This window comes from Botryllus schlosseri, chromosome 3 (genome assembly GCF_051294905.1).
Source record: "Botryllus schlosseri isolate E-star chromosome 3, Bs_hap1, whole genome shotgun sequence".
In the NCBI taxonomy this organism is placed as follows: domain Eukaryota; kingdom Metazoa; phylum Chordata; class Ascidiacea; order Stolidobranchia; family Styelidae; genus Botryllus; species Botryllus schlosseri.
In genome coordinates, this window is record NC_137238.1 from 25603408 (window position 1) to 25618777 (window position 15370).

Sequence of the window (15370 nt, forward strand, 5' to 3'; positions counted from 1 at the left end):
TCAGCTCACATTGAAATTAGTACGCTACTGTACCCAGTTATAAGTTCTAACATGAATGTATTCCAAACAAAGCAACTCATATAATATAACGTTCATGTGAGGTTGGGAAACGCAACAAATAGATCATCCTTCATGATACGGTGAAGAGATATTCTGACGATTTAATTTTGTAGCTCTTAAATACAAGTATATTTAGTTATTCATTTCCTGCACAAAGCTTCAAAACTCATTCTATGTACTACAAGGGGCTCTCCTTATCAAAAGTGATATACAGTGCCTCCTTCTTCGATTTTCACACGCTGTGCGCTGCGGGATAGAATATATAATATAAAATGCGAAACATTTTGTTGAAAATAACCCTAGCAAGCGTGACGGCAGTGTTTTAAATAACGGGAAATTCGCGATCTAAAAGTACTCGCAATTCTTTTTATATGAATTATAATAACATACTACATTTACGAAAACATATGTAGCAAACATCGCCGCGTAGGGCGACCAAAAATTTCGGGATTTGACATGCTTTGTGGAATGTTAATTTGTTCTGAATATTCATTATAAGGATACATCCTACTACCACATCATCTACGGCGAAGCCATTTTTCTTCAGCGCCCCCCCCCCTTATCGCCCCCCTGAGCCCAGCGCCCCCCATATCGCCCCCTGAGCGTTCCCCCCCCCTTCAAAATAACCAGCGCCCCTTGGGGGGCGCTGGAGACAAGGTTGAGAACCGCTGCTCTACGTCAATACAACCCCGTGCTCTCTAACATGAGTGACGGGCATAGTTTCCACAAAAGAAATATTTTTTTATTGAAGAAATACAAATATAATAAAAAATATTATGACCATCACTTTCTTGGTATGTTATCATATCGTGAGTAATCATGTTTTGAATAGCCACAGGGATTCATTTTCTAATCGTCCGAAGAGCGAAAAGTTATCCATATTCATAGTGAATTTCGTCATTAATATCGTTTCACTATTTACCCTTTCTCAGCCCATGTGTTCAGATTCACTGGAGAAGTTGATGCAGGGGTGTCTTCGGAATTTTAGGGAAGTTACTAATGCTGTGCTGAATCTTTGGGTGGGCCTATTGTTACTAGTCCCCTTTGTTACATGCTGTGATTTCTTGAGCTACCATCAGGATGTGATATGATATAGTGGAAAGATATTGGATTCGCCCAATTGTAGACACACCTAAAACAAATTTCCTTCGTTATGATGAAAACACGATCACAAATTGGTATTTCTGTTGTTTGCATCTGTACTGCGAGGATCATACTACAAAGGACACTACTACTATAATAAATCGAAAATATACTAGCATTGAACCGAGCATAGCGCAAAGAAAATTGCAAGAATAATTCTAATATTTTGTTATTAAGTGAGTGAAATCGTATAAATTCAAATTGCATATTGACGGCCACCAACACATCCTAATCGAATTAACTGTCAACGGTCGCATAATTGTCCTTCTACTGCCACAGATTGGTTACCCCTGGACTAAACAATCTATATTGGGGCTAGGTAGATACCGTTCTTGCTGTGCACCGTATCCTCGTGAAGCTTGGTCTTTTGGCTAGCTCGAGGACGTTTTCTACGCGTCGCGGTCTTGGTATAGTGGCGGATCATTGCACGTCAAGGGAATACGCCCATCAGCTAATTCATCCTTCATGGAATGATATTACCATCGCCGAGGCCGTATTAGCTAGTGATATTGGGCACAAGATAATAGCTTACTTTGAACAACAACAACAACAACAACAATATGATTAAACTGAAATCAATTCCAGCATTACAAAATGCTTTAATAAGCGTTCTTCCGACGTTTCATATCAGGCAGCGGGTCGCAAAATATGACGGCCGCAAAATATGAAGCGTGGTGGTGACCCCTAATCTATTATATATTTCAGGCGTGTTCATTCTTTTATTGTTCATGGCGGCATTTCGATTACTTATAAAGCGGTCGGATGTATTTCGGCGGACATTTTTAATCAGGATTGCATTTAAAACAGAAATAAATTACAAAGGCCCTTGTTTTAAACATGTCTTTATTGTTTGTTTTTTAAAGACACGACATCATGAATATTCAATTGTGACGTTATAGTGGATTTGAATTGACAATAGAAAATATAGGGTAACTATAGCTCCTTAGGCGAAATATCTACAAAGCAGTTGAGCCGACTATTTCAAGCGTTCCATCAATCCCATATCGCATACGTCCGCTATATCAGCTCATAATCGTCCGTATTGGCGCATATACAACATGTTATTTTTAAAGTATTCACACCAGTGGTTCTCAATATTTTTGAGACATGCCCCCCTTTATGACATCGAAACATTCCGCGCCACCCTTATCGTCATATCACACAATGAAAGCAGAATGGTATCAATCCCAATGAATAGATTGATGGCATGGAAGGTTATGATTGTTAATGAATTAAATAGTATATTCATATTGAAATGAACCCGAATATTTTCGGCTGACACTCGTCAGGGGTAATCGTCAGCAACTAGTAGAGAATTGGAAAGAACATTGTATATCAACAATCGTATCACAAAATATGACGTCACCAGCATGAAAGAGAGAGCGTTCAATGTATTATTTTTAGGTGGTACACGAACTCCTTTTGTTGACAGAGTTTTGGTTGGTGTATTTTGATAAAAGTTGATTCCAAGGCACACAAATGGAATTGTGATCGGCCTCGCCCTACGATTCGAAATCGGTCGTCTCGATAATTATTCGCACAAATCGGATTATCCAACAGATTTAACTCATCCACTTAAAATTGATGCTGATCAATCAAAGGCCATTAATTCTGCCATCGGCAAACATCTGTTGGATAATCCGATTTGTGCGAATAATTATCGAGACGACCGATTTCGAATCGTAGGGCGAGGCCGATCACAATTCCATTTGTGTGCCTTGGAATCAACTTTTATCAAAATACACCAACCAAAACTCTGTCAACAAAAGGAGTTCGTGTACCACCTAAAAATAATACATTGAACGCTCTCTCTTTCATGCTGGTGACGTCATATTTTGTGATACGATTGTTGATATACAATGTTCTTTCCAATTCTCTACTAGTTGCTGACGATTACCCCTGACGAGTGTCAGCCGAAAATATTCGGGTTCATTTCAATATGAATATACTATTTAATTGTATATTGAAGTTCTGTACCTCCAAGAAGCTCTTCAGATTGTTAATGAGATAAATCTCAAATATGAAATTAGGACTATACAAGGAGCAACAACTCTGAGATCGCGCGAACCACAAGTTGTTGGAAAAACTCCCTAAGAAGTATTGGTCTTCGTTCCATACTGACAACGATGGTGGTGATCTATAAATAACCTCAGGGACAAGTAGGTAGGGCCGATATAGCACTTCATCGACCCAATTTTCCCATCCCCCTCTAAAAAAATTACACTGGACCCCCATATAAACAACACTAAAACATTGATTAATGACTTTCGTCAATTATATTGATAGTTGCACGTATTACTCTCGAATGCTTATAGTAGTCAGCAGGGTTGCCATACCATTCTTATTTCTAAGATTTGTCCTTATTTTGAAAGGCCATTCTTAGAAAACTCAACTGTCCTCATTTCTAAGAAATGTCCTTATTTTCGACCTGCGTCCTTATCTTGTCTTATTTTCAACAACTACAGAACTTCGATCGTTATGGGTAATAATGGCAAGCTGCTGGTGTACTGATTACGAAAATATAAATTTTACTCTGTTCATGGCCCTGGAACCTCAAAAATCATCCTCGAATTTTCCATTGTGACACAACAATTCTGCCTGGGAAAAAGAGAGTACAGCTCAAGAGAACGAGCCAGACTACATAGTTTAGAGTTACCAAACGTCCTCTTTTAAGAGGATTTGTTCTCTTTTTTGACTTTTTTGAAAGTGTCCTCGAAGGACGCCCTTTTGTCCTCTTTTTTGAGATTTTTCCCTATTTCATGAGAATTCTGGTAATATTTATAGTAAAATCCGCCTGAGATGCCGTAAATCAGCACCGAAGTGACGCTCCGGCGGGTATTTCGGGAGCTGAGCGGAAAGTTAAACTTTTTTTTTAGTCAGCCGACCACGATGTGGGTAAAATTTAACACTTTTTGAGAAATCTCCTCCGGTTTTGCAAGTCTGAAAATTCTGAAATAGTGTCCTCTTTTTAGATTTCCAAAATACGGTAACCATAACATAGTTACGCGACAAAGCCAAACTCCATCCGAATGCATAACTCGAGGCTGTTTTTTGGGGGTTGGGGGGTTCCAGGGCCATGCGCCGAATAAAATTTATATTTTCGTAATGAGTACAGCTTCCCATTGATAACCATTTTATTAAATTTAGCGCTCGGCAATCCTGTCAAAATGGACGTGAGATCGAAATGACAGTCAAATCCCAGCTACCAGTAAAATGAAATTAGACCTCGGCTGTGTTGAGATCCATGAAGTACTTTCTAATAACAAGTAGTCGCTGGGGCAAATTTGTTTTTTGCAAAAAGTAATCTAAACAAAGTAACAATATGGCATCATCTGTTTTTGGAGGCTGCTGGTGTTCACGCACTGGAGCCACTGCAAAAACACAGCATCAGGTTCTTCGTATCATAGCCAGGGCCCCAACGGGACCGGGATGTGTGTCCAGCAAATCACTGCTCAAAAGATTCGATGTCCTAAACATGAAAGATATGCGGAAACTAGAAATAGTCAAGTTTATGTGTCAGTGCTACTACCCCGAAAACTTCAACAACCTTACCTCGGTATCGAAAATGCAGGACACGCGCGCGCACGCGTCCACGTCGTCCAACTATGACCATATGGTAGACAAAAAAGATCATCATCGCTCTATCAAATATGCCGTACACAATTTTTGAACCAATACCTCGCCGGCTATCCGACCTCTCCACATTCAAGTCGGAATACAAACAATATACATAGAATGAATCCCTGTCAACCCTCTAGGTTACCGGAATACGACCTGACATATCGATCTCGGCTTCCAACACATGCCACTTTTTTGTCTCCTGTACTTTTATATAAGCTTCTTTTGCTAGGCCAGGTGGGGGTCTGATTTCGAAGAATAATCCAAGTCGGTTCGACACCTTCTTATCTTTCAATATATTGCAGTCATGTGGTGAATTAAAATGACGAAACTATTAGCAATAAGATGAATCGAATGTGATATGCTGCAGCTCGTATAAATACAATCTAAGTATGTACAAAAACGCTTTTTAATGCTAATCTAATTTTTTCGACCGTCCTTATTTTTGTGTCCATGTCGATGGCAACCCTGGTTATCAGGTTTAGCGGGAGAGGTGGTATCAGAATTTTCGGTTTGGTCAAAAGTTGGAATCTCCCGAATGTACCTGAAAAACTTCATTCGTGAGACGCCAATATTCCCAATTTGTATTTCTTCATGGGGTGCAGTACATTGGATTCGTACTGTATAGTGATGAGATTGTAAGGACGATACTATATCAACATCGAAATATCAAGACGCATTGAATCGCACAAAGCACGACGTAAACGTTCAAGTTGAATAAAAATTTCTCGATCATTTATCAACCCATCCATAAATTCAAATTTTATGTTGACGGCTGCATGAAAATTCTTCTATGGTCGTTGGACCATTTGGTCCAGATCCATTTCTTTCCTGGCTGTTGTTTCTAATTATTCCATGCTCACAGCATCTATGGTAGGACTCGAGCACCTGCACGGACAGATGCACTTGGATGTTTCGAACGACTATCATGAAGGTGCGTTGTGTATGACGAATGGTTAACATTTTATTGTTGGTTCATTTTTTTCTCGCTTGGCTGCTTTGTTTCAAAGGAATGCCATCGAATCACAACTCACGAAACAATAGTCCGTCTGGTGAAGCGCAACCTTCGCAATTAGGTAGTTAATAAATATATCATTTATCATTTAATGCTATATATTACAGATAGTGAACATTTCTAACGTGATACAATCAAGCATTCACACGGTTAATGTTTGATTTCCAAGGTGTTGCGACTAGGCATTCGCGCAACAATGGCTCATCTGCTGAGGATCCACCTCGCCTTTGCAAAAAATATCTCATTTCTTCGCCTTGGTTTTCAATATGTCTTCCTCAAAAAGTTTGCGGGAGACGCCATAGGCGCACGAGAGTCTCGGGGACATTGCGATAAGCATCCTATAGTTAAAATGTGTTCACGTAATTTCAACCCGAATTCATATGTTCCGTTAAGCTCTTCAACAATATATCCGATGGCGCAAGGATTCTGCGGGTAAAGTCATATAATTTTTCAACATGATCCCCTCTTCGAACTACATATATTAACCTAACAATGCATAAAACGTTTAACATGCGAGTAGCTCTGTCGTCTAGGTGTCATTGCACTTATACTACCGAAGTTGCGACGATTTGCAGCATTCTACTACATGCAGAGTTACATTGCTTGTATCCCTGGAGTTCTATGGGTCTACACCAGATATTGTCAAATTAGTCAAGAAAGCTACTTAGGTAGAAATAGAAGTAGCCCCGCTGAAATCTATTGAAGTAAGCAAATATACGTGAATAGTTTTGAAAAGCAATCGTAAACACGATCTCACGGGCTGTCAAAAGCCTGAAATTGAGCCCTTCGAACGCCACGCAGAGCTGTATTCGTGTTGCTCAGTACAGAGTTTCCACACATAAGAATTATACCGCGTCGTGGAGTGCAAATGAAAGTTTTGCTTTGGAGAAGCGGCTTTAACAGATAATGTAATTGTGTCATCCGCCTTATTATAAGGTCCATAGTTGAGGTGAAAAGCAATACGGATTCGTATCAGAAACGGCATTACCGATTTTTGCGACAATTATTACCTGAAACAACAACATGGCAGCTCGTAAAATGCCATTTACATAATATTTTACTGCGTAATTTTAGGCTTCTACGTACATGTGCTACGGACAAGAGAACTCAGATTATTAAAAGATCAATCAGAAACGATACCGCGCATGAAGAGAAATACAACTACAATATGTAAAAAGGGGGAAGATAATTAATGTTTTTTTTCTTCATACAGTATCAATAGTGGTTGTCGCCCAACGGTCTAACGCTGCAAAGTCAAGTAGCCTACCACTTATTCCCTATTTGTACACTCGCTGTGCGGCTAGAATGCTGGATTACGATTAGATAGAACGGAAAAAAGTACGATATTATGAATGCGAGCCATTCTATATCACTCGAGCAGAGTTGAAAAATGGGTTGAAACGGATTAAACCCAAAACTGAGCAGTGCACGCAGTGACTTGGACTCGGACTGGAGTCACAACACTTCGAACTCGACCCTCTACCCACTCGACCCTTCATGAAGGTGTTTATGCAATCGACCATATTTTCAGTAAATTTTCTTATCTCGCAATGTTGCAACGCGGTATTGGACTATTTACGTATTGCTCATCGTCTTACGTGCGGCCCTATTATACGGCCAAGAGTGAGACACACTGGGATAGGAAGAAAATTAGGGGGAACAAAACGTTTTTTTTTTGTTATCGAAACTCTGAAATGTTGAAGCACGAAGACAACTTTCTGCACAGCATGCATATGTCCGCTTGCTGCTTTTAACAGTCTTAGAGAGCGTATTCGCGACGTTTTCACAAATACCTACTTACGTACTTAATTACTTAAGTGCAATTCAGTGTCATCTTATTATACTTCTATTTTAAGTAGTACTGGGCTGCTTCTAAAATCATTTTTTTATTTGTAATCGAGTGGTATTTTTCGTAGCTATTTCTAATTTTTCTCGAGTAGATTTCTTCACTACTTTGACCATCTTAGGTGTAGACCAGTGGTGCCCAACGTTATTCGACTCGTCTCCCCTTTAATAAGCTCGACGCAAATTTTCCTCCCGTATATTTTCGAAGCCGAAAAAGAGGACTTACAAACGAGAAATTTTATACAACTAACCTCTGATCGCTGGTATATTGACTAAAATATGGTCACTTTTTCGACATGACTCTCGAAAGACCCGTCTTCACGCTTACTCGTTGCGGAGTTAATCTTTTTCTTAGTCAACTTTCGAGGGAGACCCATCACTACCCGTTTTTACACGTGCCTTTCGTGCCGATTAGGTAAATACAGCCGTTGTAACATTTTCGCCTCCCTGTTGATCAAAATCGCTCACTTGGTAAGGGGGGGGGGGGGTATAGCGCCTCATTTAGAACAACTGGGGTAGACCAGAGGCGCGCGGTATCGGAGTAATTCTACTTTTTTGAAGTACCCAAGTAGTTTTACTGCAATATTCTCTTGCGAATAAAAACCTTCGAATTTTCAATATTCTCATGGTCTACAACTGTTGATTTCAATTAACGTCTAACAAAAGTTCACGATACGTTTTTAAAGGTAATATGTCATCATCACAAATAACTTCGAGTACCAACGACTGTCAGCAACCTCAGGGAGCTGCGGGACCACGAAATCAGGATCACGGACAATCGTTTATTTCAAAATATATGGGCAAACAACAGCCAGAATGTGAGTATGATCGCACCGTAACTGCTTCTTCCACCATCCATTCGATATCTAGCCCAGTCGCACATATGTAAAGTGTGTAAGTGTATCCATGTCGAAAAGAGAAGATACAAACTACGCTGTTATCCTCCGAGCAGACACTCTGAGTCTAGACGGTAATATTTCGTGCTAGTGTGATATGGTTTTGATAATAACGTGGTGAAGGGTCAAAGGCACTCGCAACTCCATGAGATTTCATCAACTTATTGAGGGCAAGCGAGTGGCGCGGTTGGTAAGTTTATATTTTGTAATGCAATACCAACCCCTAGATGATAAATGACTTTTTGGATATGGCGAACAAAACCACTTGCGTTATAATCGCCAATCAAATAATAATCAACAACAACAACAACCAGTGGTGGTGATTCGAATCCTGGGTCGGACCAACTTCTATGCGTCGGAGGTTTCTCTGGGCTCGTCGTCGCCGACCTCACTGCAGTTGCAGTGCATTAAAAAGCCCAGAGTGAAAGTGAGCCGTGCTTCAATTCGGTAGCAAAGAACCAGACTGGGACGCAGGCGTGCGTGAGAGACTGATCTATGAATGAATGAAGATGTCGTCCCCAACATCACCAAAGACGAAAACCTATGAACATTACAAAACATTCGTGTCGTGCACATAGCCTGGAAAAGGCGAGAAGCACCACTGTAAAAATGTCAATAATAATAATAATATTAATCAACTTATTAAAATAACTCCATTTATTTCATCTGTGAAAATGATTCTTAATATCGCAGTTTCTCATCAACCCAAACTTACAACTGACTGACATTGATTGATGTGTGAAACGCTGGAAATAGTGAAATCGCAAAATTCCAGTTTGATTGTCTGAAGTTATAATCCGTTAAACTCCTGACACTATAGCAGTGTTGGGATGACTCGAGTCATGACTTGACTCGAGTCAGACTCGAGTCACCTTTTTCGCATGACTTGACTTGACTCGAGTCACTTTGCAAAAATGACTTGACTTGACTTGACTCGTCGCTTCAGAAATGTGGATTGACTCGTGACTCGGAGCAAAATTCACGAGTCAATTTCAAGTCATCTAGTAAACGATGTCGATTAAATCGCTGCATCTTTTTTATATTCGGATTGTTCGCGATACGCCGGTGTGACTTGTGAGAGCAATCAGTCATTCACTGATTGTACTTTTCACTGATTCTACATTGTTACATCACAAATAAATTGACCGAAAACGAAATGATCACAGCTTACGTTTATGTACTAGCTGTAGAATAATCTAATAGCAACGTATCTCTGTTTGTTAAACGGCTCAGTGCTTACATCGCGAAGTGCCAACCTTAGCCGACCCTCTTGTATGATTTGAATCGAACGAATATAGTTTATGCGTTTATAATCTCACAAATGTGTGGATGGCCCTGGATGGGTAGTGTATTGTACCGTATCAATTTGTTCCAACTTCTCGGCGCTTCGTATTCGATTGTCAATTTTGGCTCACGTATTTTTTTAGCAGCTCTAAGCGTGCGTGAGCGATACAACGCCTTTTTGCACGTATAATTAAAACATAATACTCGGTAAATGATTCAAGATATATCACCAATCAATCTGTTATTCACACAGCTAGCAAAATGTAATGACTTTGTTTCATCCTGATACTTCGAAAATTCAATTTGACTTGAATTGTGACCTGACTCGTGACTTGACTTGACTTGACTCGACTTGACTCGAGTCACCTCCAAAAAACGAGTGACTTGACTTGACTCGAGTCACCTTCGAAAATCGATTGACTTGACTTGACTCGAGTCAAAATGTGTAATGACTCGAGATGACTCGTGACTCGAAGGTAGTGACTTGATCCCAACACTGCACTATAGCACCTTCAAATCCTTTCGCTTGTCAAACCACATATTCCATACAATGCACTCTGTTAGAATAGGACTAACCCAGGATTGATTGATTGGCAATCATGAAAATTATTGCACTTGTCAAAGGTTGAAAGTCTACTTATGCATAGGGCTAATCAGGCATCTAGGCTTGGTTACATTCCTGTTTTACAAAGATTTTGGGCTCAGAATATCATGCGAGACAATATTTAAAAACAACTATTAACCGAGTAAATGATTTGTCATTTCCACGATACCTATCAACGGTACACATATGAGCTTTATTATCCCTACACTTTTACATAGAACCAAACACGATTTGTGTAGGTTCTTACATGTTACTACCATAGGAATGAGTCAACGTATCATTCCATTTTAAGATGTAATAATGGTGCCGTTCTCGCCCTTATTGGGATTGGGCATCGCCCCAACTGTACTACTGAACTATAACAGTATGACAACAATTTATTGTTGATAGGTACAGAAAATTGTAAATTAGGAAATTGCGACGAAAATCTCGGTATTTTCGGTGCTTTTCAATACCTAACATTGGCCATAAATTATTATTTTCCGATAGCCTCTGAGGTAGCATAGGCCTACAGCTAATGTCATTTATCCCAACGCCCCTCACACTGAGAAACAGCCCAGATTTCGCTTCCTTACTCATTTCGCCCGTCGGAACTAGTAAGCACTCGCGGCAACAATTGATTTGCCCTGTAACTATACTGTAACAATGGCATATATGTATCTGATCTCTATATTGGTACATTGGGACACTTGGCATCGGTGTGTGTCGATTTTGGCTGTATTGAACACCGAGATGAATCTTCAAAATTATTATGGAATGACCTGATGGCAATATTAAACAATTTGCCAGGTTGCAATGTTGTCAATTACTTCACTAGGTTAGCAATTTCTTTTCAGACGCCAAGAAAGTATGGATGTTCTTGATCAAACTTTTAAAACGGTTCCGAGATGAATGTATCCGACGTAACACTGCATAAACAATATGGACATTGATTTGGAAAACTATAGCAACCATGCAAATCTTGGCTAGAAAATCAAGGAACGATGTTCACGGTCGAGCCTCGATTTCGTGTCTTGATATATTTGATGTATATACACTAGGGTTATGAGTAGAAAAAAAATCAAAATTTTATGTGTCCTGTAGTCACAAATGATGAACTTTTGCGTCCTCATTTCAAAACTGAAAAAAGTTAAGACTGCTTGAACAAAAACCTCCCGCACAAAAATTTTCCAGTTTTCACGGTATGAACGATAGGCTTTCTTTTGAAGATACAGACTATATAATTTATATATCGACTGATTTGAATTTAACTGACCCAATTCCAATTGCGAAGATTTAAAATAGTATTTTGGTACATTTTGATCGCCAGATTGAATTATTCCTATCGTGTTCTTGTTTACAGTCAATATTAAATAATTATTAATTAATTATTAATTCCGATTTTGGATGTAGACTGTATATATCGTATAATTTCAATTCGTCTGGCACAAATCAAACTGGGTGTTCGAAAATGCGAAAGTAGAACAACTCTAGGTATTTTCAGCGGTTTAGATAACCTATTAGAAGAATATGATGTACAGGAAAATTTGAAAATATCATATATCATTGTGACTCCGTAGCAGCTGTTAATACTGGACGGCAGAATGGCGTTGTTTCGAAACAGCGAAATGCAATGATGAGCATGAGTTTTCATATCCCACATATTGTTTGCCAACATCATCGATTCTTAAACCATATATTAGAGTTCTTCAATCCAACGTCTTCAACAAATCCAACTCTCAGCTACAAATTCGGAGATGATGTGGTAAAACACTACGAAAACTAGGTGCAATCCACCAAGCAAGAATTTCAGATGAAAATATTAGAAAACCGAGGATGTAGGGATGATTTTAAGTTTATCTGTGACATGTGCAGAACATGCCGTTCTTTCAAAGAAAATAGTAAAGATTACCACTAATCAAATGGCATAAACTTCTATCTCTACGCAATGCGAGATGGTGCTCAAGGGCCATTATTGCGTACTTCCAAATCCCCAGATTGAGTATAAGTCTGGAGATATCATGCTTATTCGTCGCAAATGCGTGTCTGAAAGATTGGTATTTTAACCAGATGTCAAAAGATAGAATATACTAGAGCCCGACCGATTATCTGTTCGTCGATAATATCGAGACGATATCACACTTTGAAAGAATTATCGGTATCGGCCATTGGAGCTGAAACATTAACGGCACTTTGCGTGTGACGTCACAACGTGGCGGTAGGAAGTCATAAAACTTTAATCTTTGATCGCTAGAATGAGAATATTAATATCTTTCATATAGCTTACACTTTACAGGTGTTCAGATGCAGCCTTTCTAGTTCATTTCATGTTCAAGTATAACAATGGCTATAAAGATGTTTAAATAGATGCCCTCTGAAGCTTTGAAAATGTGCTTATGTATCAGGGCTGTGGAGTCGGAGTCGGTGGAGTCTGAGTCGGAGTCGGATTCGTGAAAACTATAATAGCTGGAGTCGGAGTCGGAGTCGGATTCGTGAAAACTATAATAGCTGGAGTCGGAGTCGGAGTCGGAATCGTGGTAAAAATACTGACTGGAGTCGGAGTCGGAGTTTGTGAGAATGACCCTGACTTCGACTCCGACTCCGACTCCGACTCCGACTCCAACTTCTCTATCATGAAAACATTTGCTTTCAAAGAATTTTCAATGGAATTTTTATGTACCACCAATCACAGTTAATAATAACCATACAGATCAGGTGCGACCAGCCCGAGGCACGCAGGCCAAATTTGGCACACGAGAAGGTTAGGTGTGGTCTGCGAGGTAATTCTGGAAATTATTTATGACATCAGGTACAATTGCAAGGCCAACCAAAATTTGATTAACATGACCGCGAAATTTGATGATAACTAAAACAACAGTTCTGACGCATTGACGTATCCAGGGGCCAGCCACATTTATCTTCGTATATATGACCATAAAGTAGAATACATCATAGCAGATTTATTTGACTTCAAATTTTTCTCGGTACTTCGCAAGATTCATTGTCACTAGATTTCTTGCATTGAGTATTTGAGCCCCCTTCTGAAAATTATAAGTACATATTATTCACAGAATTGAGTCTAACTATATTCCCAATTAAGAGATAACGTGTCGTCCAACATGCGGCTTCGCTTGAGCACTCGCAGTGAGATCGTTGACAAAACATTTGCACAAAATGATAGAGGCATGTTCACTGATACCTTCGTTATTGCTATGTCTAAACGTCGAGTAATCCTGTCCTTGCCAATGAGCACAGTGGTATACAGATGCGACCCCCAATGTATGTTAGCAACATATTTATTGATATAATTCAGTCATTATCTTGCAAAATATGCGCGCTTCGCGCGACCAGGGCCTGATTGCGCACTTCACAGTTGCATATCATATTGTTATCAATTTTAGAGCGTATTAATATAAGTCTTGTCTAAGCAGCTCAATTGATGTGCAACAATACCGTGTCAGTAATAATTGCGTTCATAATGAAAGATGTCGCGGGCCGCAAAATAAACGTCTGCGGGCCGCGGATTGAGAACCCCTGGCATACAGGAATGGGGTGGAACATGGGTCATGAATTGGGCCATCTGAAATTTGAGCTCTGGTGATCGATACTTGCTAGGCAGGGGCGGGCAACTTCTCCAGTCGGCGGGCCAGATATAGTAAAATTAAGTACTTGGCGGGCCGGATTGCTGAATGAATGTATTTTAACGACAGCAATGTCACTTCAAAGCCATTTCTCGCCGATAATGACGAACACAATGTGGATTTGAGAACATCATTGTCATACAGTGCAATCCGTAATTCAGATTTCAAGGAGTTCGATAAGCTCGGTACCCCAAATTCACCAAGATATCAATTCATTAGGGTTGAGTAGGTGACGAGATAGCATCGTTGTTCAACTGTGTGACCTATTTTATCTCGATATTGAATATTGGCTTGATATTGGCTTCTACGACATTTGAAAAGTGGCCCGCGACCCGTTCTGAGCTGGCGACCCCTGGCATAAGCGGTGTCTTACAAGAGCCTAGTAGTGTGCTGTGCTACAAGTCGGCGGTTACGAAAACAAAAATAAGAAATATCGGCCTCGTGTAGATAACCATTGTAGTCGACAAATACCACGATTAGCACAAACGATATTAGGGTAGAGTACATCACAACGCCGATAATGCAAGTCTTCCCGCTTCGACGAACTTAATCGCAAGCGCGACTCTCGCACGCTGCACAGTGCGCATGCATTGTATATTGTATATAATAACATACAGTCATTAAAATCGGACGTAATAAGCAAGTAGTGGGGAATCTTGGCAGATTGTAGCCGCGGGAGACGGAAAACTGTACGTGGGCCGGACAAAATCCATTCGCGGGCCGTATGTTCCCGCCCCTGTGCTAGGGTCTGCAATAGATTTCTCATTGGCTGGATGAAATCGTCTGGCGGGCCGTGTCTGGCCTGTCGGGATCGTGTTTGACAGCACTGCTATACTGTTAGGTCGGGGCGACTATCTGCTATCTGTTTTTTTTTAATCAGGTCCGAAACAAAAAAATTTCTGCCCCCTTCCGCCTAAAAATGCACTGATCTTGGGCCCAGTATAGGGTAATCGATGTATAGCTTCTCGGACAATTACTATATGCATTTGGCTGTTAAATATTTTGATTAAATTCTGTCATGATTTTTCCATTAGGCTATTATGAAATGAACCAGCAGGTTGCACATCCGGTGATTTCCCACCTTTTATAGTCGCGACCTCATTTCAAACTTGAAAATGTTCCGTGGCCCAGCCAAAAACTGGATAAGCTGATTACTAAAAAATTCAGCTGGCGCAAACTGTACTCCCGGCCTAGGAAGGTGATTACGTCCAACCTCATTGCGATCCTCAGATAGAGGCAAACGACCCCAAGATTTGAAACCACTATCTGTGACTGAAGCATCCAC

At 40.1% G+C, this 15370-nt stretch overlaps 2 protein-coding genes across 2 annotated transcripts in view; one reads left to right on the plus strand and one right to left on the minus strand.

Annotated features, from left to right (window-relative positions):
• Nucleotides 1–15370, minus strand: part of LOC145435413 (uncharacterized) — a 428570-nt gene that overhangs the window by 65429 nt on the left and 347771 nt on the right. The window lies entirely within an intron of this gene.
• LOC145436528 (uncharacterized) overlaps nt 1–15370 on the plus strand; it is a 62981-nt gene that overhangs the window by 23210 nt on the left and 24401 nt on the right. Inside the window, exon 14 of the mRNA XM_080313891.1 lies at nt 5687–5776. Coding sequence (XP_080170017.1) covers nt 5687–5776 — 90 coding nt within the window. The remainder of the gene's footprint in view (nt 1–5686; nt 5777–15370) is intronic.